We start from the raw sequence: 25,280 nt of genomic DNA, 5'->3' as shown, positions 1-25,280 counted from the left end.
GGGCCTCTGGAATGGCCACGGTTGTCCCCGTTTGGGCCGCTGTTCAGGAATTCTCTGTCCTGGAGTCCGCGGTTCATACCACGTGTAGAACTTCCGCGTGTGCCTCTGTGTTTGATTTGCACCAGCTTTGGCTTCGAGTTTTATTCTGCAAGGAGCCACTGGGACTTTTCGGTTTGGAGATAAAATGCTGAATGACCATCATGGGCCCTTTCGAGCTTATACATGAGACCCCAGCGGAAAACCCAGCAGTGAACTGTGCAGCTCGTGAGATATGACTGCTGGAGTCCCAAGCCCAGCAGAAGCCCAGGGTCCCTGACAGGTCAAGGGTGACCATACCAGGAAGAGGCCTGCGTCAAAAAGAGGAAGGACTTCCTCCGTGTCAGAGGAAACACATTTTAAAAGCCTTCGGGGAAAGGCTCTTGGCTATGGAATTGGGAATGGACGCTGTGACCCAGATTCCTTCTAAGTCCTCAGATCACATTGCTTGGGGATCCAATTAGGCCAATCTGTTAATCATTTTACCAGAGAAGAGAAAGAACGTCAGCAGCTACTCAAGAGAATTCTGTGACTGGTAAGAGCCATTGACTTATATTTGGAGGGAGTTCTGCATATGGCTTTATTGATATAATAAATTTGATAGGTGGTCCTTCATATCTGCAAAGTGTTGGTTACATATTGCCAAGAGTCCAATTCCTTACGAAATTTAGCACGTTATGCAGGTGGACCCTGCGGTTGAGAAGAGTAGTCTTTGTACCAGTAGCTTTGAGATATTTTCTCTGACACCGAAACTGGATTCTTACTCATTTGTTTCATTTATTAGCGGTGACTCCGTTTGTGGTTTGCCTACTCTGTGTTCAGTGTGGTTTATACCTTATCAAGTGGAGGTGTGTTTCTTTATATGCCCTGGAGGTATATGAAGAGAGAAGAAGGTAACTGAGGGCAGCTTACACTTTCTGTTGTCCTATGTGAAAAAAATCCAGACTATTGTATGAGTGTTGTGTGGTTGCAGGAAACAAACAAATGCACAAAACCAACAAGTATAATATATGTGACACGCTGATACAAAAATCTAGCATTTACAGCTGTCTGAACAGGCCAAGGATTTTATAGTGTGGAATATGTCATGAGCCTTTCAAGGATGAAGGAAATTTGTTTTTAAACAGGGACTATTTTAAAGACACCCCGGAGGTGCAGGCTTGTTTGCAACACATGTTTCACAGCCCCTCCAGATCTGAACTTTTTTCCACAACACTTGCCTTCCAAAAACAATTTCAGCATTGTGGAAACAGAGCATTGCATATTTCAGAGCTGTACGTCTTGGGGGAAAGAGCCTGTCTTTGAGCTTAGATAAATAAGTTTAAACTATTTCTGACATTTTATGGCTGTTTCAGCAGAGCAAACATTGGTAGTTTTGAAAGACCGTGAAGAGCAGTGGTCTGAAGGATCGCCTCTGACTTCCCTCTGGCCCCTTCAGTGTTTTGAAAATGTGCCCCGTGGAGCAATGTGTCTGGGTGCTGAGTTGCAGGGTCAGCTTCTTCCCTCAGAACTGGAGACCCCTACCTCTCCCTTTACATTTGAAAACTTGCCGAATTTTGTGTTGGTTTTCTGGCATTGCTCGTACAGGTAGACTGTCACTGTTGGTGCAAATTCGCTAGCATAGCCTTGCCTGCCATTCTCAGGTGTAGGTTTAAGGATGAGTTCCAGGGTTTGGGGATTTTGCAGAACCTTCCGGAAACCTACTTGTGCCAGCTCTCAAGGGCTTACCCTGGCCTGGGCCCTCTGCCTCTGGCTCCGTTTTGCACTAAACTGGTGTAGTCTCTCTTTTGCCCTCCATCGACCAGGCTGCAAAACTCAGTTCCGTGACTGCTTTCTACTTCATAGCATTGGGCACATTTTTCAAGCAACGCCACAGGTTCAGGGATCTTAACCAAGGCATCCATCACCTAGCTCTTCTGCCCCCTGCCCTCCTTGCCTTCATCCTTCCTCTCCTCACCCCTAACTCCTTGGATTGCCATAGGAGGCCCACATTCTTCTCTCCTTGTTATGCAGCTCTAGACTGCAAATAAATGCATGCATTTAAACCTTCCAGGATGTTCTGAAGAAAGATCGTGCACCCTCTTTAGAAGACAGCTGGAGTTTCATAGAGAAGGACAATTGCTCTGACCTGTGGTTTGTTCTCCTCGATTTACTCCCACAAGCCCGCTGTGTGAAAGGTGCTGTTCTGTGCGTCTCAGCCCTGAAGAAGCTGCCGGCTGATTTTTTCCTGAGGCCTCGTGCTCTGTCACAGGCCCTTCGAGTGTGTCTGGCTCGTTGCTGGAGAAAGCAGCAGACCCCTGAGAGGACACATACCCTTCTTAGTCTCCTGAAAGCCTCCAGGCAGGAGAAGCTGCTCAGCCCTGCAGCAAAGCTACGACCCAGCTCCTAGCAGGTGCTGGCGCACAGTGGGCACTTACAGTACATTCACCGGATGGGTGAGCCCTTGGTGACTTCAAGTGCAGGCAGTTGTTGGTAGGGGACAGTCTGAATGGCACTGATGTCCCTGCCACCAAGTGCTGTCAGCAGAGGCGTGAGGGACTTAAGGCAGCGAGGAAGTAACAGAGCATCAGAATAACTAGTGACTAAAGTGGACTCAAAAAATCGTGCTGGGGAGTTTTTCATTTTTAAAAAAATTTCTGCCTAGCAGTAAGCTCTGCTGAGATGAACCTCAGGCTTCCTGGGTACAGCGTCCACACCCCGTCCTCACCAGCCCAGCTCTGCGGTTCAGACCTTTTTCACGGCCCCGTATATAACCAATCACTAAGTCCTATTGGTTTTTCCTCTTTAATATTTTTAAGTTGACCTATTTCCCTCTCGACCCACTGTTCCTGCCTTTGTCTCTCATCTCAGTTTCTTCAGGAGCCACCAGACTGGTCCTCCTGAGCCTTGCCTCCCTCTTCCCCATTTTACACCACATCCAGACTGATATTTCTTTTTTTTTTTTAATTAAAGTTTATTGAGGTGACAATTGTTAGCAAAGTTACATAGATTTCAGGTGTACAATTCTGTATTACATCATCTATAAATCCCATTGTGTGTTCACCACCCAGAGTCAGTTCTCCTTCCATCACCATATATTTGATCCCCCTTACCCTCATCTCCCACCCCCCTCTCCCCTCTTACCCTCTGGTAACCACTAAACCATTGTCTGTGTCTATGAGTTTTTGTTTCTCATTTGTTTGTCTTGTTCTTTTGTTGTTTTGGGTTTTATCAGTGAAATCGTATGGTTCTCTGCTCTTTCTGTCTGACTTATTTCGCTTAGCATTATACTCTAAAGATCCATCCATGTTGTCACAAATGGTCCTATTTCATCTTATCGCCAAATAGTATTCCATTGTGTATATATACCACAACTTCTTTATCCATTCATCTATTGAAGGACATTTTGGTTGTTTCCATGTCTTGGCCACTGTAAACAAACCTGCAGCGAACATTGGAGCACACGTGTCTTTATGGATAAATGTTTTCAGATTTTTTTGGGTAGATACCCAGGAGAGGGATTGCTGGGTCATACGGTAATTCTATTCGTAATTTTTTGAGGAACCGCCACACTGCCTTCCATAGAGGCTGCACCATGATGTTTCTAAAGTACCAGTCTGATATTTTCACCACTGCTTAACATAATTAAATTGTCTTCTATTTCCCTTAGAGTAGATTCAGCCAAACTCCTCACTACGGATAGTCAATTTTCATTTTAGGGGTACCTGCTTGTCTCGCTAGTTTCATCTCACTACTCCTCTGTGTACTTTAAACTCCAGTCGTAATCAACAGTTTATGGTTTTCCCAATGCACTGTATTTTCCTTTGTGTGGAGGCCTGTCTGCATACTGTTCCTTCCACCGAAAACCATCTCCCCACCCCCACCCTTCACTTGACGTGTTCCTGCTTGTCTTGAAGGATTAGCTTGACGTTCCTTCCTGTGGGACTCTTCCCCCTTCGTCCAGTCTTCATTCAGTAGAACTTCCACATGCCAGGGTCTGCCTTTATCAGAAGCCTGCCATCACCTGTTTCCCTCAGAGCCCCCTTCTAAAGTGAAGTTTCTTTAGGAATTTGGTTCACCATCACATCCTTAGCACCAGCATAGAGTCTCACGTATAGTCGGCACTTCATAAACTTGTTTTGAATTAATGAAGTAATAGCAATAGTTGTATTGCCTTTCAAAATATAGGACATGCAGTCAAAGCTACACTCCAAAGAAAATTAATAGCTTTAAATATTTTAATTTTAAAATAAGCAAATTAAACTAAATATTAACTGGAAGACTTAGAAATGTCTGTGTAAGCTCAGCTAGAACTAGAAATTTCTTTGATTTGATAACAAGTTGCAGAAACCAAAATAAACATCATTCTTTAGGGTGTTATACATGAGTAATAGTCTCTTTACAGTTGGAAACAAGACAGACATGCCTGCCACAACTGTTATTATTCAGCATTCTTCTAGAGACATTAGTTCATACAATGCAATAGTTAACAGAAATCATAGGTTTAAATATTGGAAAAGAAGAGATAAAATTGCCATTATGTGCAGTTATGATTGTTTACCTTGAAAAACAAAATTAATTGAAAATTATTGAAAATAATAAAGTTCGGTAAGGTGACTGGGTAGTCGCAGTTTTTCTACTTGTCAGCAATAAGCAACTATAAAACGTATTTTTAAGGAACCTGCTTACTATGGCAGTAAAACCGGTAAAATGCCTAGGTATACATTTATGAAGAAATATGCAACTATATTTCTACCACTTACATGAGATTGCGATTTATCAGTTCTGGAATAAACTGCATGGGTGTGTGTGAATCTCGGCTCTAGTGTTGATTAGCTGGTGACCTTAGGAAAGTGGAATCTCTGTGTGTGTATATATTTGTAGAAGAAACAACTAAAAGGATGTATGCACATGCAATTAGCACTTCTCTGGGTACGTAGGTCCTGGGCTGGTTTGATTTGACTGGCTTCCTTGGCTGTAGGATGAAGCCCTGGAGCAAGCAGAGTGTCACCGTGTTCATGGAGCACACATGTTGCCTGCCGTGAGATGTGTCACAAATGGCATGCGTATGGTGTGACGTCTCTTTTTTGTCCGAAAGCCTTGCCCTGTCTGCCACATTCTCTCTAGCCAGAGTTCTGCAGTAGGAGAGGGCACCCTCAAAACCAGTTACTGACCTGAGATGCCCCAGCTCTTAAGAACCAGATGAGATTCCCCAGAGTTTCCCATTCCATAGCCCTGCAAAATGCTAAGACATCTCAAGATTTGGGGGAAGAAAGTCTTTCAATTCCTCGTTTCCCCTCTGTGTCTGGAGATGTTACTTATAGTCTCTGCACCTCACGACATCAACCCAGGCTTGGAACTCAGCACTCCTTTTCGTTCCCTGAAATTACCTCTTTCACAGAAGCATTAATGAACCAAAAACTATTTCCCTGAAGGTTTTAGATTCATCCTGAGGGAGAAACATTTTATTGCATATGCACAGCAAACAACTTACAGACCCATATTAGGGATTTTCCCCCCAGACTTCTTTATGACAACCAAACACCGCTATAGAAAAGCTATCCAAGCAGAAATATCCATTTTTCCTACTCTCTGTGATGAAACCCATTTGCTGACTGTGGTCAACATGCTGGATGGTATTTGTCATATGGTTCTGTGGCCCTGTTCTTAAAGGAATCTGCCTTTGTCGTATTTGTTTTCATTCCAAAGGTGTCCCTCAGCCTACGGTAACTTGGGTGAAGAGAGGAGGACCTCTGAGTGACAATATTTCCTTGCTTTTCAATGGATCCCTGTTGTTGCAGAACATTTCCCTTGCAAACGAAGGAACCTATGTCTGCACAGCCACCAATGCTCTTGGAAAGGCAATGGCAGCGTCCACGCTGCACTTGCTCGGTAAGTGTCCCGTTCTGGCTGTCCCTTCAAGGGCTTCCTGTGAGGTGCACAAAGAAGGACCCAGTTGGTTGGTTCTAGAGTTGAGGAGTACACAAGATGGACGTGAAATGGTTTTCACCTTTGCTGCCACTGTCCACTTAACCAGTGAGCACTGAATCTCAGACTCTGCCCTACCAGTTCTTCTCTCAGAAGGTTGTGACTTTCTGCCTAAGAACCTACACAGGGTTGTAAACTTTTCCACCCAGAATCAGGACGCTTTATGTTCTGCCTGTCCACCTGGTAACTCCTGATCCATCTAATCCAACATGAGAAGTCCCTGCCTTTTTCCTTGCTTCTCCCCTCTGCACTCCTGCGTCTGCATGGCCAGCTCATGTCTGCCGTGCACGTCCTTTCTCTCGGAAATCCCTCCAGCCAAGCAGCTCGTGACTTTGGTAACTTAACTGAGGAATCCAGAATGTCTTACGTCACATAGGAAACAGCCTTGCTCCACCACCCTTCTGCTCTTAACGCTCAAGCTTCACCACCTTCCTGAAAGCCTGCATCCCTCACCATGTGAGGTCCCCTATAAAACATCACCCAGGCCTCTCCTGGGCGGAGGAGCTCTGTGGGACCCAGCTGCTTCTTCCAGTCCCTTTTGGAATTCTGGGGAATGCATCTTTTCCATCTCGCTAGTTGGACTATATACCCTGGAACGTGCAGAGATGCCACAGGTTAGCACAGTGAATAACTTGCTAAACCCTATAGCGTCCCACACACTTGCAGCTCCCCGGTGTGAATCCAAACACCCAGAGACAGTGCAATCGATTGGAAAGGACTTATTTCCTAGTAATTGTCTTCTTATAGGACACCAAACTGGAACAAGAATTACGTCAGTTCTAATTGGTAAACAAGTGTTCTTTTTTTTTTTTCTCAGAACAAAGACGGTCAGATAGTAAAACTGTATTTCCCAAGGACCATAAAAAGCATATGCGCCAGGCATCCAACATTGGAACCAACAGCAGTGACCCGACAGGAAAAGCCCTGCCACCAGGTTTGGGATTTTGACTTTTTTGGAATTTATTCTTTGTGAGGCACGTGCAAGGAAAAGGATTTAGCTAAAAGACCCGCCGTGTTTTGCACTTTGCAGTTGAAGTAAAATTATTCCTAAGCATGCAAGCAGCTTTCCCTTTGTCCCTCATCTTCTGTAGTTCAACTTGTTCCTTCCATATTGAAGCATCTTTGGGGAAAAAAAAGATTCTTTCCTTAGGAATCCCCAGAGCTCATATCCCAAATGTGTATCATTATTTGTGATAGTATTGGTTTTCCAGCTTCAAAACTGTTGCCAATATAATAGAGGGCAGATTTGCTAAGAATTCTAGAATTCATTCTTTCATTTTTCACATTTTTTTTTCCATACATGCAACTTTGTTGTGTATCAGTACTTGGTCAGAAGAAACTAATCTTAAGTACTTCAAGTTTGCAAAACTCTTCAGGAGGCAAAGCGAGAGAGGTAGCGTGAAGCAAATCAGCAATGCTAGCATCACAGGAAACCACTACCGATAATCTCAGCTCCTTGTAGCTCAAAACTGAATAAATCACAGAAGGACACAGAGACACCACTGTTAGACCTCCTGCTGGATGATACCTACTCTCCAGGAACAATAGTGGCTACATCATTTCAACCTTTTAAATATTGCGCAAGTGCCTCTCGTCTGCAGACTATATCCCATAGAACACAACTCTGCAGATTCAGATCCAGAACTGTCGTTCCTAGGCTTCCAGCTCGTGAGATGCAAGGAGAGCCTGGATGGGGAAATGACGTTGAGCCGCCAATCAGCAATCCAGCTCATGTTGTTTTTGATGTCGTTATCCAGGGGTATTTTTACGACGTATTTCTTCTCCTGGTTCAGATATAATACACCCATTGTTACATACACTATCATCCATTCGCCCAACATTTATCTTCGTCCGTTCAGGCTGCTATAACAAAACACCACAGACTGGGGAGCTTAGAAATAACACACATTCATTTCTCACGTTCTGGAGGCTGGGAAGCCAAGGTCAAAGCAGGGGCAGATCAGTGTCTGGTAAGAGCCCACTTCCTGGTTCACAGAGGCCATTTTTTCGCTGTGTCCTCACATGGCGGAAGGGGGGAGAGAGCTCCCTGGGGCCTCTTTTATCAGGGCACTAATCTCAATTGATAAGGGCCCCATCCTCATGACCTAGTCACCTCCCAAAGGCCCCACCTCCTAAGTCCATCGTATTGGACGTTAGGATTTGACATAAGAATTTGGGGGAAACACAACATTCAGTCTTCGGCATCCTTCAACAAATACTTGTCCGGCGCTTACACTTGCCAGGGCTGGGGATGCAGAGATGAGCCTAAAGCTCACCATGTGAAGAGGGAGGCAGCCATGTAAACGGGTATTTTGAAGCAGCGTGACACGTGCCATAATAGAAGGATGACCAAGGAATGGTGGTAGCCCCAACGAAGGGGCCTTGGCTCTCTCTGGGAGGTCAACCAAGTTCTCATATTGGTCCTGGGGTTCTGGGAAGAGGATGGAGAACATTCCAGGCAGACAAACTGGCATGTGCATAGGCAGAGAGAACTGCCAAGTGGCCTGGAACACAAAAACCAAACAAACTCCCTCGAATCAGTTAATAAAAAAATGGGATATTCATTGGGCTGACACTATTGGTGAAGGTGAAACTGTTGGACTATTTACAAATGTGATTTATTAGAACTACCTACATTGTTCTGCCACCTTCTACACACACACACACACACACATACACTTGCACATTATGGATTATGCCAACCCTTCAATGAATGTTTATCTTAGGAATTTAATAAATGTTGGTTGAGGACCGAATATACAACATGCCCCATCTTAGAGGTGAACAGGACAGAAGAGATCCCCACTCTCCGGGACTTGGTTTTCCAGTAGGAGAGATGAACAATAAACAAGTAAACAAATAAGTAAGATAGCTCTCGGTGGTAAGTGCTATGAATAAAGAAAATAGTGTGATGAGATGCACGGTGATTGAGCAAAACCCTGTCGTGAAGATAATTAGGACCTGCTCTCTGAGCCCGGACCTAAAGGATGAGAGAGAGCCGTCGTGCAGAAATGAGGAAGGAGCATTTTTGGCAGAGGGAATGGTACGTGTAAGGACCATACAGTGGGAACAAGCTTCACGTGCTCGAGGAACAGAAACGGTCATCTCAGGGGACACCGTGAGGGAGCAGGATATGAGGTGAGGCTGGAGAGTTGTTGAGGACCAGATCCTTCGGAGCTTTGGGGGTCCAAGTGAAGACTAGAGTTTATTCCTAAAGCGTGCAGCCACCGAGGAGTCTTATGTGGGGGTGGGCATGATCTTTTCAAATGCATTTGTGTCCAAAATCACTAACCGTAACACGCACAAAAATTACCCATATCAAGTTGGACCTCATCAAAATTTCAAAAATCTGCTCTTCAAAGACACCGTTAAGAATATGAATCAAGAAGCCACAGAACAGGAAAGAGATGGGCAGAACTTAGGTCTAATGAAGAACTTACGCATGAATCTAGACTATATGAGGAACTCCAACAAGGTAACAACGAACTCTCCTCTCCCCCAAAAAGACAATGGACAAAAAGCTGGACAGGTAATTCAAGAAGATATACAGATGGCAACCACAGTGAGATATAATTTCACACCTCCTAGGATAGTAAGAACAAAAAGACCGACAGTGCCAATTTTTGGCAAACATGGGAAGCCACTGAAACCCTCCTGCATTGCTGATAACGGTGCAAAATGGTACGACCATTTCTAATAAATGTGTGGCATTTCTAATAAAGTCAGGCACACACCGGCCCTTGACCCAGCAATTCCACTCACAGGTATTTGCCCAAGAAAAATGAAAACATCTTCCCCAAAACACTTGTCTAAGGATATTCATAGCAACTTTCGCCTCCTAATGGCCCTCGACAGAAGAACGGATATACAGACTGTGGCATAGTCATTCAACGGGATATTCTTCAGCAATAAAAGGAGGAGCTATTGATGTTCAGAGCCGTATGGCTGCATCTCCGCAACTGAATGTGAAGCAAAGAAGCCAAACACAGACGTGTACAGGGGACCCACTTACACAGATGTTTTTCAAGAAATACATTGGACAAGTCTTTGGAGATTTGTGACAATTTGAAAATGCACACAAACCTTATTTTCTTAATATTTTCTTTTGCTTCATTTATTGTAAGAATACGGTATATAATACATAGAACGTACAAAATAGATGTTTATTGATGGTTTGTTATTGGTAAGGATTCTGGTCGATAGTAGGCTGTTAGTAGTTAAGTTTTGGGGGAGTGAAAAGTTATACATGGATTTTCAACTGTGGTGGGGGGTGCACACTCCTAACCCCTGTGCTTTTTAAGGGTCAACTGTACATAAGGTATGAAGTCCAAGAACAGGTAAAACTAATGTATATTGAAAGGAACGAACCAGTAGTTGCCTGGGAGGGGAGGGGAATTGATTGAAAAGAGGCAGGAGGAAACTCTTTGGGGGGATGGAATGTGACATACCTCGCTTTGGTCACACGAGTACATAAACTGTGAAAACTCATAAAACTGCATACCTGACACCTGAGCATTTTATTGTATATGCATATTTATACCTCAATGAAAAAACATTTTTTTTTAAAGAAATGCATGTGTGTTCTGCCTGGAACTGTGAAGATGTCTTTGTGAAAAGAGCCAGTCTTACATGAATTTTTTGCTCCAAAAGACGCATTAGAGCTGATGGTCCGGCTAGGTCTTATTTTGGGGGAAACACGGTAGTAGAAAGAGTTAGATTGGGAGTCAGCACACTTGGGTTCCGTGCCGCTAGAAGATGAAGGACCTTGGGCAAGTCACCTCGCTTTTCTTCAGTTTCCACCTCTGCAAATAAAAATTATCTAATTCACAAGATGATCTTAAGGGTTAAGTGAAAACTTGAGGTTAAAGTTTAAAAGTGCCTCACTCAGAACCTTTCACTGGGAAAGTTCTCAATAAATGTGGCTGTTGATAAAAATTGTTTTAAATAAACCATAATCCTGGGGGCCCACCTAAATATACATACTGTTGTGCTTTGCACATGATGCCATATGCAACTTAAGACAAAAATCATAAGGAAAAAAACTGGAAAAGTGTAAGTTAATGAACTCGCTCGGCTGTGTGAGGGAGCATGTGGACACAGCTGGTAGCTATCAATTACTTGTGATTAGTACCAGAAAATCTGGCACCTTCTGTGATCATACACAAATCTGTCATCATCGTGCCATACCTCATCTTTTTACCAAGTGTCAAAGGGAAGGGAAAGGCCGCTTGGAATGGGGACTAAACTCAAAAAGCCGTGACTCCTGGAGGGGGTCAGCATGAACTTTTCTAAAGGAAACTCCCATCTTTACCTCTTCACATGTCTCCGTGACAAATTATTTGTGCAGCTTCAGGAGTGATCTGAAGTTAAAAATACGAATGGGATGGAAACGCATCTTCAACCTTCCGGCTTCAGCCCCGGTCCTTGCTAAATCATCTTTGCTTTCTCCGCCTGACCCACTTTTGCGAAATAGAACCTGTTGGCATGGCCCTGGAGGGGCGTTCCTCTCTGTCCTCTCGGCTCTGCTGGGAGAATGCCGAGAGGCCGCCCACAGTACCTCCTCCCTCTGGGATTGTTCTGGCAGGTCCAGCTGGCCTGCAATAGCGCCTCTCCCAGGCGGTGGTCCAGGGGGCCCCATTCTGGCCGCCATTCCTAACCCTTACTACATTAAGTTAGCTGAGGGTAAATGAGATTGAAGGGACCCCCTTGCACTATGTGACGGTTTCCTCTGTGTGCTACTCAAGGAACCAGACAGGCAGCTAACCAGAAAACAGCTCGCGGTGGTCCTTTGGCCGTGTCCTCTGGCCCATCATCGTTTCTCATCTGGGACTGTCATGACATTTTGTTTCCTTTCTGCAGAGCCTTTTTGGAACCTTGGTAACTGGACACACTGCTCTGCCACCTGTGGCCCTTTGGGAGCCCGAGTCCAGAGACCCCAGTGTGTGACAGCCAATGGACAGGAAGTGAGCGAGGCCCTCTGCAGTCACCTCCAGAAGCCGCTGGCTGGGTTCCAGCCCTGTCACATCCGGGACTGCCCCTCAAGGTATGTGTAGACACTCGTCTGATCTCATCAGTACCACGTTTTTGCTTGTTTTAAAAGGCACTGTCATTTGGACTTACTGACTCACTCACTGTGATTTATTTGGCATGGACTCTGTACTGGGCATTCTGCTAGGGGCTTCCTGTGGGTCAGATCACAAGCAGAGACTGGGTTGATGTGGTTGGTTTCCTATTTGACAGATGGGAAAACTCCCCCAGGCTACACAGTTTCAAGGGCCAGAATTCGAATGGAGAGTCTCCTCGTAATCGCTCCCCAGGCTGCTTCCCGCACGGGCCTGCTGTCTGTGCCTTAAGAGCGTAGTAAGCTAAGTCGAGGGGTTTACTTGGGAGATCCTGCTGGTTAACGGCACTAGTTAATGAGAGGCACTAGTTAACTGCACAGTTCCCTAGACCCCACTTCTGGAGGCAAAACTGTTAACAGCCTTTCTGTGTAACAGATGATACAGCCAGTAACTTTAAAAATGTCCAGAATCAGACCCATGCTGTCCACCAACCCTGATCCACCCACGGTGCCTCCTGGACCCCACCTCACCCCCACCCCTTTCTCTCACTTCCATCCGTGCTTGTCTGCTGCCACGTAACCCTGGCGTCCAGGCCATCATCATTTCTCACGTGGGCTATTCCAAGAGACTTCTGATTTTCGTCATGATGCTCCTCTGTTTAAAACCCTTCAATGACTTCTGACTGTTTTAGGACAAAAGCCAGAATCCCTAGCATTGGGCATGGTTCATTTTTTTAACCTCGTGTGTAAAATCGTGCCTCGTGCATAGGAGGTGCTCAGTAAATATTTGCTGCCTGACTGAATAATGAGTGAAAGGCTAAAGGTCTGATCTACATCCACACCGGTTTTTGTCCCTAGACGGCCATTTTCTCTCCTGACTCAGAGTCTTTGCACATTCTGCTCCCTCCACCGAGAACACTGTTCCCTCTCTTTTCACTTAGTTATTTCAATACATCTATTTTATTAACCTTCACCGACCTTAGCCCTCCAAACTAACCCAGGCCCCTGGGCTTCATGATTTTTTTTTTTACATTTCCTTATCATTCTTTTTAATAACTCTTACCACAGTCTGTCTTGCTCTCCCACTTAGACTGTCAGTTCTTTGTCAGTAAATCCATGGCTGTTTCTCTCCATACTTTATTCCCAGCACTTGACACAATGCTGGCCCTGTTATACATGCTCTAAAAATATATGTGGAATGAATGAATGAATGAATGAATAGCATAGTCCCTACTGGATAATCAAATATGTGGCACCAAAATCCACAGTAAAAAAAAAAAAAAAAAAAAAAAAAAGGAGTGGCATTTCTTGAGCACAAACCTACAAGGCAGATACCCTTATCAACCCATTTTACTGAGGAGAAAATGGAGGCATGCTGAACGTGCTGCCACCTACTGCCCTTGTGCAAATGCCACACTAGATCCAGTGCCCTGCACCTTGGAGGAGACTGGGAGGCAGGGTCACACTGTGAAACAAAATCGATGCCTTGGACATGTTCTCAGAAGGGCCCCGGGCTCCCTGCTTACATGTGTGTCAGTTCCCAGTGTATTTGTCAAAGGAGGAGCTCATGCCGAGTGTCACCTGTCCCTCAGGAAGCAGCACATGGACGCTACAATAAAGAGGGGGAACGTGGTCCAAGAAGCCAGCTGTATGGCCATGGCCGTTCCAGATGGTCACAAAGAGGAAAGAATCCATGTTGGGCAATCTGTCAGCAGCCATGTTTATTAAATATTCTCACGGCTTAGCACGCGCCTGGAATACACAGAGCCATGCACTTTCCTACCCAGAAGAGCCACCAGAGGTCATCTAACTCTAGGTCCTTCTACCTGGGGGCGAGAGGCGGGGGGGGGCGGGCGGGAGGGGTCTTCACATCTCTGTGCCATGGACCCCCCTCTGGTCATCTGGAGAAGCCTGTGGTCCCCTTCTCAGAACAAGTTGTAAATCTGGAAAATGAGATGTTTTTGATTACAAAGGAAACCAATGATACTGAATACAGTTACTGAAATATTGAAAAAGGTGTGGTATCGTAATAGATTTGCTTCTCTGTTAACACACGGAATAACTAAGATCCAGTTGCACCTTAATTTTGCAATAGTGATGAGTATAAATGATATTTGGGAATGCCTGCTTCAAGTGTACGCGTGATGTCATATGCAAATGTCTATGATTTCTTTTGGTAACAAACTCACTGGTGTGTTTTGTGACCTACATTTTTATAACTGGAGGAAATACTACATTTCGGTTAGAACTGAGTGACAATGAAGATGAAATTCTTTCCCCATCCAAGAGCGTGATCCCCTTGGCATGTCACGGGGCTCGGGTTAGGGACCCCCACTCCCCATATCCCAGTGGCAGGTCAAACACTCAGAGCATGCAGTGTCTCCATGGTGTTCACTTCCAAGTAATCATTGAAGTGTGGACTTCAGGGTCAGAAAAGCCTCAAATCCAGTCCCAGCTCTGTGAGCTTGCTAGTTATGTCACCAGAGTCAAGTCATTGTAGCCCCGTGGACTCCGAGAATGGGAAGAGCACGACAACTTCATGAGATGACGTGTAACCAGCAAGCACCACAGGAAGCCCACAGGCGCTTTAACAAGGTTTTCCTCCCTTCGGTTTCAATGACTTGGAATCCACCTTTTTGAAATTTCCGCCTCATGTTGCCCGCACTCTACCCTCCGGGGGCCACACGAGTGATGACTCTTGTGTCCGTGCAGATGGCTGTGCCCCTCCCCCATACCGCTTCTCTCGACATGCGGACTCTGTCTTGCTCCCCTGAGTGAAAGAAGTCACAGCATAAGGCTGGGTGTCACTAGGCTGCCGCCCCTGACTATAGAGGCGTGTGATGTCCCTGAACCGGTCGCAGTGTTGGGGTGAATTTTTCTTCGGAGGGTACTCTCTGTATGGTGCTGGCTTGGCATGCCAGTCTCTGCCACCTCCTGTGGTTTTTGTCCCTAGGTGGCTCACAGGCGCGTGGTCAGAGTGCTCTACGTCTTGCGGTGAAGGGTTCCACAGTCGGCAGGTGACATGCAAGCGTACAAGAGCCAGCGGCGTGGCACAGGTGATGCCTCCAACAGCCTGTGCCCCCCAAAACAGGCCTCTGGGAAGAAGACCTTGTTCCAGCCGTCCGTGTGTCCCATGGGTCGTGGAACCAGGGGGCCAGGTAAAGCTCACAGATCGTGTGTTTTGACACTGCTGCAGTCAGTCACCTTGTTTCTAACACATTTTGTTTTTTAATTTTGGGGGGTGGGGAATCTGATTGGTCTGTAAGATGTATGTATGTGTCTGACCTCACGGGTTATATTTGGAAATCACAGTGTCCGTGGCTTTCAATACAAAGGTAAAGCAAGGTTGGGTCCTTTGACAACAAAAGCTCCAAGGTAGCCTGGATTGGGGTGGTAGGAATTACAACAGGCTTCAAGAAAAGGAGCAAGGGACACTAGTGACATGTGCACGGAGTGCCAAAACCCATATCCCAAATGCCACCTTAAATAGTATTCTAATAAAAATATTCGAGAGAAAGTGTTAAAGAAATGTGTAGGGACCTGTATGGGTTTGTGTGGCTGCCGTAACAGAATGCCAAGACTGGGCGCCTTCGGTAGCAGAAACGTCTTTGCTCCCAGGGCTGGAAGCTGGAAGTCCAGGATCAAAGTGCTGTTGGGTGGTTTTGGTAAGAGCCCTTTTTCTGGCATGTAGATGGCATGCAGGAGTTCATCAGCCTGTTTACACTGCGTTGTGCTTCTGTCCCAGTGTCCCGGACGTTGCCTGGGTCGCTCTCTGAGGATACAGCAGCCCCGTGTCATTTGTCACCACAACAGCTCCGATGCAGGCTGCGATGACAGAAGGAGGTACTGCCCCCCACACACACCCCCGCCCCGGGCCGCACACAACCTCCCCTGCCTCAGTGACAGCCTGGGAATGGAATTACTTCTGTCCACCATCTCCCATAATTGACAATCCCTCTGAAACGACGAGTTCTTGTAGCACCGTGCTCTGTGGTATCCATTACACGGAAGGAGGAATTCATGGGTACCACTGATGATGACACAGTCCTTGGGCGTTACACATACAGACACAGGCCTCTCAAAGAGGAAAGAGAGCCGTGTTGAGAACAGACGGCTCTTTTTCTCTTGATACACCAAGTTGGTCAGGCCTAATATTATTTCATTTAGGTTTTACAGATTCCATCTGCTCATGTTTTTAACTAACTTCTTGGTTCCTCTGTTTAGCAACTGGTTTGATTAGGATATTGGCACAGTGGTTTTGAAGAGGATAAAAAGAGCTTTTGTCTTGTCTAGGGGCTTAAACAAGACAGGAGTTAGCATTTCTCTTGTATAAAAGTCTGAGCTGCTTGATGGCTTAGAGAGAGAAGTGCTGTGCTCTGTGAGATTACCCAGATACCCAGGCTCCTTCCATCTGCTGACCCCCGCATCCCAGAGGGGCATGAGGAGAGCACCTGGCGGGTACACGAAGTGGGCAGTTTGGAGTCTACCATTCTCATCATGGGACCTTGGGCCACCTACCTTCCAAATCTGCTCAATGGGGAATCATCGTCCATGGGAAGTTGCGGCGGGGAAGTTTCGGTTAGTCAGCCACGGAAGATGCTCAGTGTATCGTTCTTCCTTCCTCCTCCGCATCCCCAGTCTTGCTGGAGAAAATGAGATGACCTTGACCATGGCCTTGGTTACCAGTTTGAGCCTGCAGTCAGGTTTGGCAACGTAGAGTCAGCTGCCTTTTCTACTCCCCACAACACGATTCAGTTCCTTGGCTATACCTGCGCTTTCCAACCAAAGGCAGCAAAAACAAAACGCAGAAAGTATAACACAGAAGGCAGAAGGCATGGAGGTATCTACTAAGAGGTTCAATATCCGATGAAACAGGGTTTTAGAAAAAGAGATTCGGAAATGAACTGAAAGGGTAGACAGTTTTAATAGAAATCATAGAAGAAAACTTACGAGCGCCGAGGGAGGAAAAAAGAGTCACGTGGCCTTCCATTTCCTCTACTCTTTCTGCTTCCTCCGGGGCTGGCTGTTCTGCTTTGATTTCATGCTGCTAGTTTTCCTCCAGCATCTGGTGGTTTGGAGGTAGAGAATTAAGGTAGTTGAGAGAGCTACTGCAGGAGTTTCTTTGGTAGTTTTCTGGCCCTGTTTTCCCTACACCCCTCTTCTCCTGACTGTGGGCTTGCCGAAGATAGCTGGGGTATTAGAACTCCCTCGTTCCTGCACGGCGTGGGAGCAATGGACAGACTGGGCACCCCCAGTTGCCACAGAGGGCCTCAGTGAATGTTAGAGGGTGTTTTATAGGTTGTGACGTTATTGGTGGCCATGGGTAGAGAGAGGATCTGTGGTGAGCAATGTATGCTGGCCTCCCCTGTAGGTCCTGGAAGGGATTGGGAACTGTGGCCCCCACTGAAAAGAGTTACAGAGGGAGAGAGAAGGATCAGGGTAGAGCTAGCTCACACTTATGGCAAGAGGACACCAGGGGGGCCAGCGGAAATGACTGAGGACACAGAGAGTTTGTTCCCCAAACTGATGGTTCCCCGCCTTAACCAAGAATCAGAATTACATGGGAAGCTTCTTTAAACTAAAGATTGTAGGGCCTCAGCTCAGACTGAATGAGTCAGAATCTTTGGAAGTGGAGCCTGGCAATCTATATCTTTTTAAAGCTGCTCATGGACTTCTGATCACCAGCCAAGCTTGGAATCTGCTGCCCTGCAGAATCAATAGTTCCGTCTGACTGATGGAACCGATGGGGAGAGAGGGGTTATTTGAGGTGGGGCTGGACTGAATGGGAATGAGAACTCGAGAGAGACGGGCAGAAACCAGGTTCCTTTATGATTTCTGCTGCCATCTCTACTTCCATGTTTTATATAGAAAAGCATATGAGCCCCAGTTGCGTGCATAGCGCCAGTGCTGTGTGCCTCTAGCTCAGGGAACTCTGTGCCCAGTCCAGGAAAAAGTGACGCCCTCTGCTGGACGGACATGCATTTTTTTACTGGGCCCTCAAGGACCCGCCTCTTGGGTTTCAGTTTCTGTGTTGGTCTCTGGCTCACTGTGGCCCTCTCATCTTTTATATTTAGGAAGCTCAGTAGGCTCACTGTGGCCCTCTCATCTTTTATATTTAGGAAGCTCAGTTGTTCTGACTTCCCAATAGCCCTGCCTTCCGTCAAAGCAGAAAGAGTGACAGCATCAGTTAAGGTCCTTTGTGTTGCAAACAATGGAAGTCATCTCAGAATGATTTATCCAGAGAGGGTGGGAGAGTTCTTATTAAGACGAGACCACCTAACATTTGCGCATAACAATTTGGTATCCTTTTACATGTACTTTCTGAGTGTTCTTTGAATATTTGTTGAACCCTTTTCAGCAGAAAAGCTGGTCTCTGCATAGGACGACAGCTGAGGAGCACGCAGTCTCTGCCTTGTTGTCCAAAGCAACTCAAGTTTGGCCCCTAAAATTCATACCCACTGGGGAAAACAAAAGGCCTGCAGTTGTCGAGACCCCTTCCCCTGCTTACCTACCTTCTGAATCCTATGAACGGGTTGCTGTGAGGTATTAAGTAAACCCTTTGATGGAGTCTCCCCCTACGGGTCAATCCAGGTATTGCTTCCAACTGTGCAATATTTTCCTTTAGAGAAGTCCAGATTCTTACTTTTCTCCATCTTATTACTTTTCCACTGTAGTCTCAACACACCTTATAGGACATGTGCCCTGATAAGGAGCCTTTTATAGGAATACAAACATGTCTCAAGAATCCACAGGGAAACGCCCTCAGAACTCAGGAAGGACTGTAACCGAGAAATGAGAAGGCGTTAAGGTTTTTTCCTCTCATTTTTGCAGCTCTGTGTTTCTGCTTCGTTCTTTGTTCTTTCTGGATATTATTTTTTTTCTACCTCTCAGGCCCATGTGGCAGAATGGTAGTGGTAGTGGCCACCACTACCCAGAGTTCATGTTTATGTGTCTTATTTCCAGCAACTTCCAAATTCCTGGGAGAAAGATCGAACCAGTTCTAGTTAGGATGCTCTTCCAGTCATCTTTGGGGTGTGGAGACAACCTGACACCATGCAGATATATTATCCAGGATCCCAGCCCTAGGAAACTAGGGCACATACCCAAGTGGCCCCATTAAGGCGGCTCTGTTCTCCAGGGTAATTACCTTTCCAAAAATCACAGGGCATTAAGTTTCTGTTCTGTTTTAAAGGATAAGGAACTAGAGATAGAGTCCTCTTCCCAAATGGTCTTGGTGAGGTCCGACTACAAGTCATATTGTGGCCTAAATGCAACTGTAAGAGCCTTTCTCTCAGCAGACACGACTGCTCACGTACAGATTCATAGCCGTCCCAGAATACATTCCAGCTGCTTATATAACCAACCCTTAAAGTCTGCTAACAAATCTGAAGTAGTTTATTGGGAGTCATTCTTCTCTTTTTGCCCTAATCGATGCGCCCAGAGTATCAGGACAGGGTATCTTCGAGGCACGTGCCTTCCCTTGGTGTTGGAAGCTAGTGGAAACGTGCGGTTTGCTGCCTCTGTTGTGTCATGATTGCCCGGCCTCTTTGTATCATCAACCATGAACAACACAAATACATTTCCTGACACATAGGATCCTAATCATCAAAGCTTTAATATCTTGAAACATAGAGCAATAAAAGTCTTGCACCCAGCAAGAGGTGACACCCACTCCTCCCGCTTCCCATTCTCTTTGTCTTTTCCGTTTCAGAGCCGCCTCCAAGAGGAACTGCTCGTCAGGCGCCTGTGATGTGTGTTGGCGCACGGGCCCGTGGAGGCCCTGTACGGCGGCCTGTGGCAGGGGCTTCCAGTCCCGGAAGGTGGACTGTGTCCACACAAGGAGCTGCACACCGGTGGCCGAGAGACACTGTGTGCAGAGAAAGAAACCGTCTTCCTGGCGGCACTGTGTGGGGCCTTCCTGTGATAGTACGTACCCCTCTCAGGTATCACGACTGCCCCAGAAGCCTTGTTCAAAACACACCCCGTGGGGCCTCCCTGGTCAGTGTCGTGTCTGGGGGGCAATCGGAACGGATGTGGTATCCGGGGACATGAGGGAATGAGCTACTTTGATGTGGGTGCAGCTCAGTGTTCTCGAGATAAAGCAGTTGTATCAGTAGGGTGTCGGGGGCATGGCTTCTCCCTGCCTTCTAACAGGCCGGGGGCAGCCTCTGCACAGACTCCCGGCTGCCTGGCAGTGTCACCCATAGACGGGCATTCGTGGATGGGATTGTACAGGCAGCAAATGTCTTGAGTGTAGCCACATATGTACTTTTCCAGGGAGCAGAGCCGTAGCCTTCGTAAGTCTTACAAGGGGTCCACGACCCTCCAAAAGCTAAGCACTACTGCTCTGAGCATGAGAGGGGTGGCATGGGCCAGAAGGGCCAGGCGGTCCCCAGAGAGCAGCGAGGGGCCACCTGGCCTAGCTGAGAAGTGACGCCAGTGTGTTTCCGACTCCATTTATGTGTTTCCTAAAATCAGATGATTTTTTTAACGAGGCCTTAAGGAGCCATGTGTTAAATGGAGGTGGGATTTGTTTTGTTTTGTTTTTTGCAGGAGACTGCACAGACACAACTCACTACTGTAAGGTTGTAAAGCATCTGAATCTGTGTTCGTTAGACCTCTACAAACAAAGGTGCTGCCAGTCGTGTCAAGAAGGATAAACCTTGGGAGTGGTTATAATGCTGCTGTGAAGATAAAATGGAAATGTAAAAGCTCCTTTCCCCCGTAGCTGGTCCAAAATCATGTACTTCTTCAAAAACTCTAGATTCTGCGGTCAAACAGAGGTCGAGGCGAAATCACCGCTGTTAAGATTTGGTACTGTTGTTTTCCCATGGACAGTTTTTAATGCCACCTCTTTGAAATGATGTCTTCCAGGACTAACAAAAGCACCCTAGCAGGCACGCCATGGCACTTGGGACCTCAGCATGCCCTTCGAATCAGGACGTCACCAAAATCACCAGTATGTTGTCACGTGCTGCTGCTCCCTGTGAGGTGTAGAGTAGGTTAGAGCAGGACATCCTGAAGACGTGGGAAGCACGGCCCCTGGTGACGTCCTCTTCTGTCAAGTAGTAGGGTTTCTACAGGTTTATAAGGCATTTACATTTTAGAAGCTCTGGCCCGTCGTCGTTCATATATCGGGGCTAACAGCATAGTATGGATCCTTCAGTTTAGTCTGTGTAAAAGAGGTGGTCACTCTAACAGGCTTGTAACACTCACTGGCCCAAGATTCCTGGCCGGGGGTGTGGGGGCGGGGGTGGTGGCATCTGGTCCTTGCCCTTAGAGAGCCTGTGGACGAAAACGCAGAGTAAATGTCACTGCCATTTTCACAACCATGGAAATTGATCTGTGACCAAATGAGATACCTTGGAAATCAAAGGAGAGGGAAAGTTAACCTTTTCTACTGATTTTGAAGTATATTCAACGCTTTAAGAGCTGTGAATGACACTTTTTCTGAACACTATTTTCTTGCACGCAAGCAGCAAGTCAAAGCCTTATTAGACCTAACTTATTCATACAATTGTGTTCCTGGGGATTTTTTTATTTTGGAAAAAATATAAGAAAGTCATCTAACGATGAAACACGATAGCCGGCAAGACTTGTTTCATAGTGAAGAATTGTTTTGATTTGAACTGATTTTTCAGGAAACCCAAAGTGAGTTAGGGTTAGGTTGGAAGTTACCGTGAGAACAAGGGTTAGGGTTTGGTGAGTATGTTTAAGGCTCGTGTTAGCTGTGGGATTGGGTTAGGTGAGAGTGGAAGTGAAGTTAGGGTTAAGGCTGGAGCTGGCTTTGGGAGTTAGGATTAGGGCCAGGTTAGGTCCCAGTTGGATTGGGTTTCGACTGGGGCCAATACTAATGACAGTGACAGTGTCAGGATGGAGATGAAGTTTGGAGCACCTGTCGCTGGTGAAGCAGCTTGGGGCTGGTATGAAACTGGACGTTCTAATGCTGGTTTGGGTCTGGGGCGCTTTCCCTTACGTTCTACCGGTTACGGCTTTAGATGTCACACAACCCGAAATAAGCGGTCTCACTTCTTCCTTCAGTGTCCCAGCGGCCTATACCCAGGCTGCCCACCGCCTGTTGGCAACACAGTTACCTGTAGCAGGTGTTGCTGGACCTCGTCCCCGGCCACTCCTAAGGGAACAGTGCGTTTGGCTTTGGATTTGTCTGTGGACAAGCTTGCTGGGTCTCTCCACCGTATTCTGAGCGCCAGGTCTCCTGTGTCACTTCAGCCTCAGTGACGCTGGGATGAGCGGTACTGTTAGTGGAGGGGTGGTGGCTGGGAGTGGACGGGGGAATGTGACGAGGACACCAGCCCGTGAGTTCCTGATCATCAGTCATCACTTGATTGCTGGCGGTTTTTAAATGAAAGGAACAATCATTTGTAACATACTCTTTGTACATACTTTACATGACTTAAAAGTGCAATATTTTATTTTGTACAGTATGTAATAAAGACATGGGGCATATATTTTTTTCTGATTAACAAAGTTTCTTTTTAAATCGATTCACCCTTGTATTTAAAGTTGCTATTTTTCATTTGCTAGTGTACTTTTTTTGCCTTCTCACTCAAATGACATTCCTGTGTACTGTATTTTACTACTGTTTCTATAACATAAGAGTAATGTTTCTCTTTCGTGACCCTTAAGTAATTCAGAAATAAATTTACTTTGATTATTCAGTGGCATCCTTATAAATGCAGGTGGCTTCTTTGTGTTGTGTTTTTGGCAGCCTTGGGTCTTGTCACCTTGTCTGTCTCCTTGTGAGTCCAGGAGCAACCCTGACGGGTCTGATGTCTGGACTGTCCTTTGGAGTGTGGGTGACAAGATTCAGGGCAGATCACACAGAGATTCCGCCGTCTCCCTTATCCCCATCATTTACATCCTGTGATTCAGAGCTAGAAGAATGTCAAGGGCAGAAGGGATGGAAAGAAGCCCCCACTGGACAGCCTGAGACAGGTGGTAGCTGGGACAGCAGGAGGTACTGATACCCTTTTATTTTGTCCATGGTGAGGAGTCTGGGCTCTGACGTGAGAGGTCTGCGTCTGGTGTTTAGCAGTCTGTCGGTGAGTGACCCTTTCTCTACCTCCCAATCATTTGCTTCAGGATTAGCAAGGAGTCTTTATACACGTGAGTCGTGGTGTTGGAACTGAGATTCCCCTTCGTTTGCCACGGGCCTTGGAGTTTCCAAGGTCACTTGCTGAGGATAAAAGTCAATCATTGTACAATAACTTGGGAGACGAAGCTATAAACACAGGCGATACGCCGTGGGACACCTCAAAAGTATACATTCGTCTTTCTTCCCCTTCCCTTTCTTCTTCTTTTTATACTAAGTCCCACATCGGTTACAAGCAATGGAGAGCATTATCAGGAGAGAGAGGGAAAGTGAGCAACTTCGTTTCCAACTCAGAGAAATTCCCCTAATGACTAATGAATGATGTGGAGTGTCCTTTCTTATGCCTGTGATGGCTTAAACTGTGTCCCCTCCAGAATTTCTCGCTTCCAGAATGCGACCTTTTGTGGGAACAGAGTCTTTGCAGATGATCACATTCGGGGACCATCATGCAGGTGGCTGACGGTGGTGAAAGTCCCATGTCTGTGAATTCCACTGTGACTGATATTGTTATAAATTCGGATGCAGATGTGTGCACACAGGGAGACCTCCGTGTGACAATGAAGGCAGACATCTATAAGCCAAGGAACACCAAGGATGGCTGGCAAAACTCCGGACGCTGGGAGAGAAGAACACGGGAGGGTCCCTCTCAGCCTCGGAAGGAACCAGCTCTGCCAACGCCTGGATCTCAGCCTTCTCGCCTCCACCATGGTGAGACGGTCCATTTCTGTTTTGTAAGCCCTGTGGTTGGTGGTCCTTTGTTACAGCAGCCTTAACAATAACACCTACCTCTGTATATATTCTTTGGCAAAGTATCTGTGTAGACCTTTTACCTATTTTTTTCCCCTGTTGTGGAGTTTTCAGAGTTCTTGGTATATTCTGGATACATAGCCTCTGACATGTATTTTCTAGATGAAGAGACAGGGCTCAGAGAGGGGAAGTAATTTGTACAAGGCCCCATACTGGTCTGTCTGTAGAAGAAAATCCAGTTCCTACGGCTCTTCCAGACTCAGCATCCTAAATGCTTGCTGGCCGTAAGCCTCTCTGACCACGTGTTTGAAGTTTGCTGACGTACTGCAAGACTCACTGTCATGCTCAGAGATCTCACGAGGCTCTTCCTCTCACACAGCGATTCTCAGACAGGGCCTGACGTAGTAGTTTTGTATAAAAGAAAGCCTGTAAATCGGACGTATTAAGAAGCTGGGGTGTGGGGTTCCAAACCTGGGACTGGTGAGCACGCCCCTCTTTTCTTCCTGCTTGCAGTTTTTGTTTTTAAGGGTCTTTTATTAGAGCCGTTTTAGGTTCACGGTAAAATGGAGTGGAAAGTACTGAGTTGCCATGTATCCCGTATCCTTCCCCTACAGCAATGCACCAGAGGCTGAATCTACACCGACACGAGATAACTCAGCGCCCGCAGTGGACATTCGGGTTCACGCTTAGTGCTGTCTGTGCATTCCTCAAACCACAAAGCCTTTCTTTCTCATTTCTGAGCCTGGGGTCTTATTTTCCACATAAGGATGTGTGTGCAGGGAGTCAGGGGGGAGATGGGCTGGGGTGGGGTGGAAATGTCCTACTGCCTTCGTTCTCCTTTCTTCATCAGATTCATCCAACTTGGGCTTGGTAGCAATTCCTTCTGGAATCTGGCAGGCTGATAGATAATAGTACTGGTTCCCAGTGCTGTTAGGATGTGTGAGTGTGCAGGTGCACTCCTGCACAGTATGTTAAGGAGACCTAAGGAGAGGGGGAATTGGGTTGCTGGCTTTCCGCCTTCACATCTTGGAAGTCTCTTTAAACAGGCACAGATATACAGATCTGTCTTTATCTGTTTATGCTGTTCCCACCTCCCCACTTTGCTTGTTCCGGCAAATTCCTCTTTACCTTCCAGGATTCAGCTCAGCTGTCCCTTCCTTAGGGACATCTGAACTCCCAGGCTTCATGTCCCATGTCTGCTGTTCCAGCCTCTATATTCACTCCTATTATATTGCGTGTTAGATTATGGAGAGACACCCTTTTTCTTGTGTCCTCAGCCCAAGGCCGACTGCCTCAGGAAACCCCACTGGATGTTTTATTATGGGTGACCTCTGTCCAGGGGGAAGACCACCCGCA

General features: G+C 46.4%; 1 protein-coding gene across 1 annotated transcript in view; it reads left to right on the top strand.

Annotated features, from left to right (window-relative positions):
* ADAMTSL3 (ADAMTS like 3) overlaps positions 1-22,961 on the top strand; it is a 187,217-nt gene extending 164,256 nt beyond the window's left edge. The window contains exons 24-30 of the mRNA XM_033100157.1: positions 5,725-5,907; positions 6,821-6,937; positions 11,863-12,046; positions 15,018-15,222; positions 15,810-15,907; positions 19,776-19,990; positions 20,618-22,961. Of these exons, the coding sequence (XP_032956048.1) occupies positions 5,725-5,907; positions 6,821-6,937; positions 11,863-12,046; positions 15,018-15,222; positions 15,810-15,907; positions 19,776-19,990; positions 20,618-20,724 (1,109 nt within the window). The 3' untranslated portion in view covers positions 20,725-22,961. The remainder of the gene's footprint in view (positions 1-5,724; positions 5,908-6,820; positions 6,938-11,862; positions 12,047-15,017; positions 15,223-15,809; positions 15,908-19,775; positions 19,991-20,617) is intronic.
* The last annotated feature ends 2,319 nt before the right edge of the window (positions 22,962-25,280 follow it).

The sequence above is a fragment of the Rhinolophus ferrumequinum genome, chromosome 28 (genome assembly GCF_004115265.2).
Source record: "Rhinolophus ferrumequinum isolate MPI-CBG mRhiFer1 chromosome 28, mRhiFer1_v1.p, whole genome shotgun sequence".
Taxonomy (NCBI): domain Eukaryota; kingdom Metazoa; phylum Chordata; class Mammalia; order Chiroptera; family Rhinolophidae; genus Rhinolophus; species Rhinolophus ferrumequinum.
This window is presented reverse-complemented; position numbering and strand designations above follow the sequence as displayed.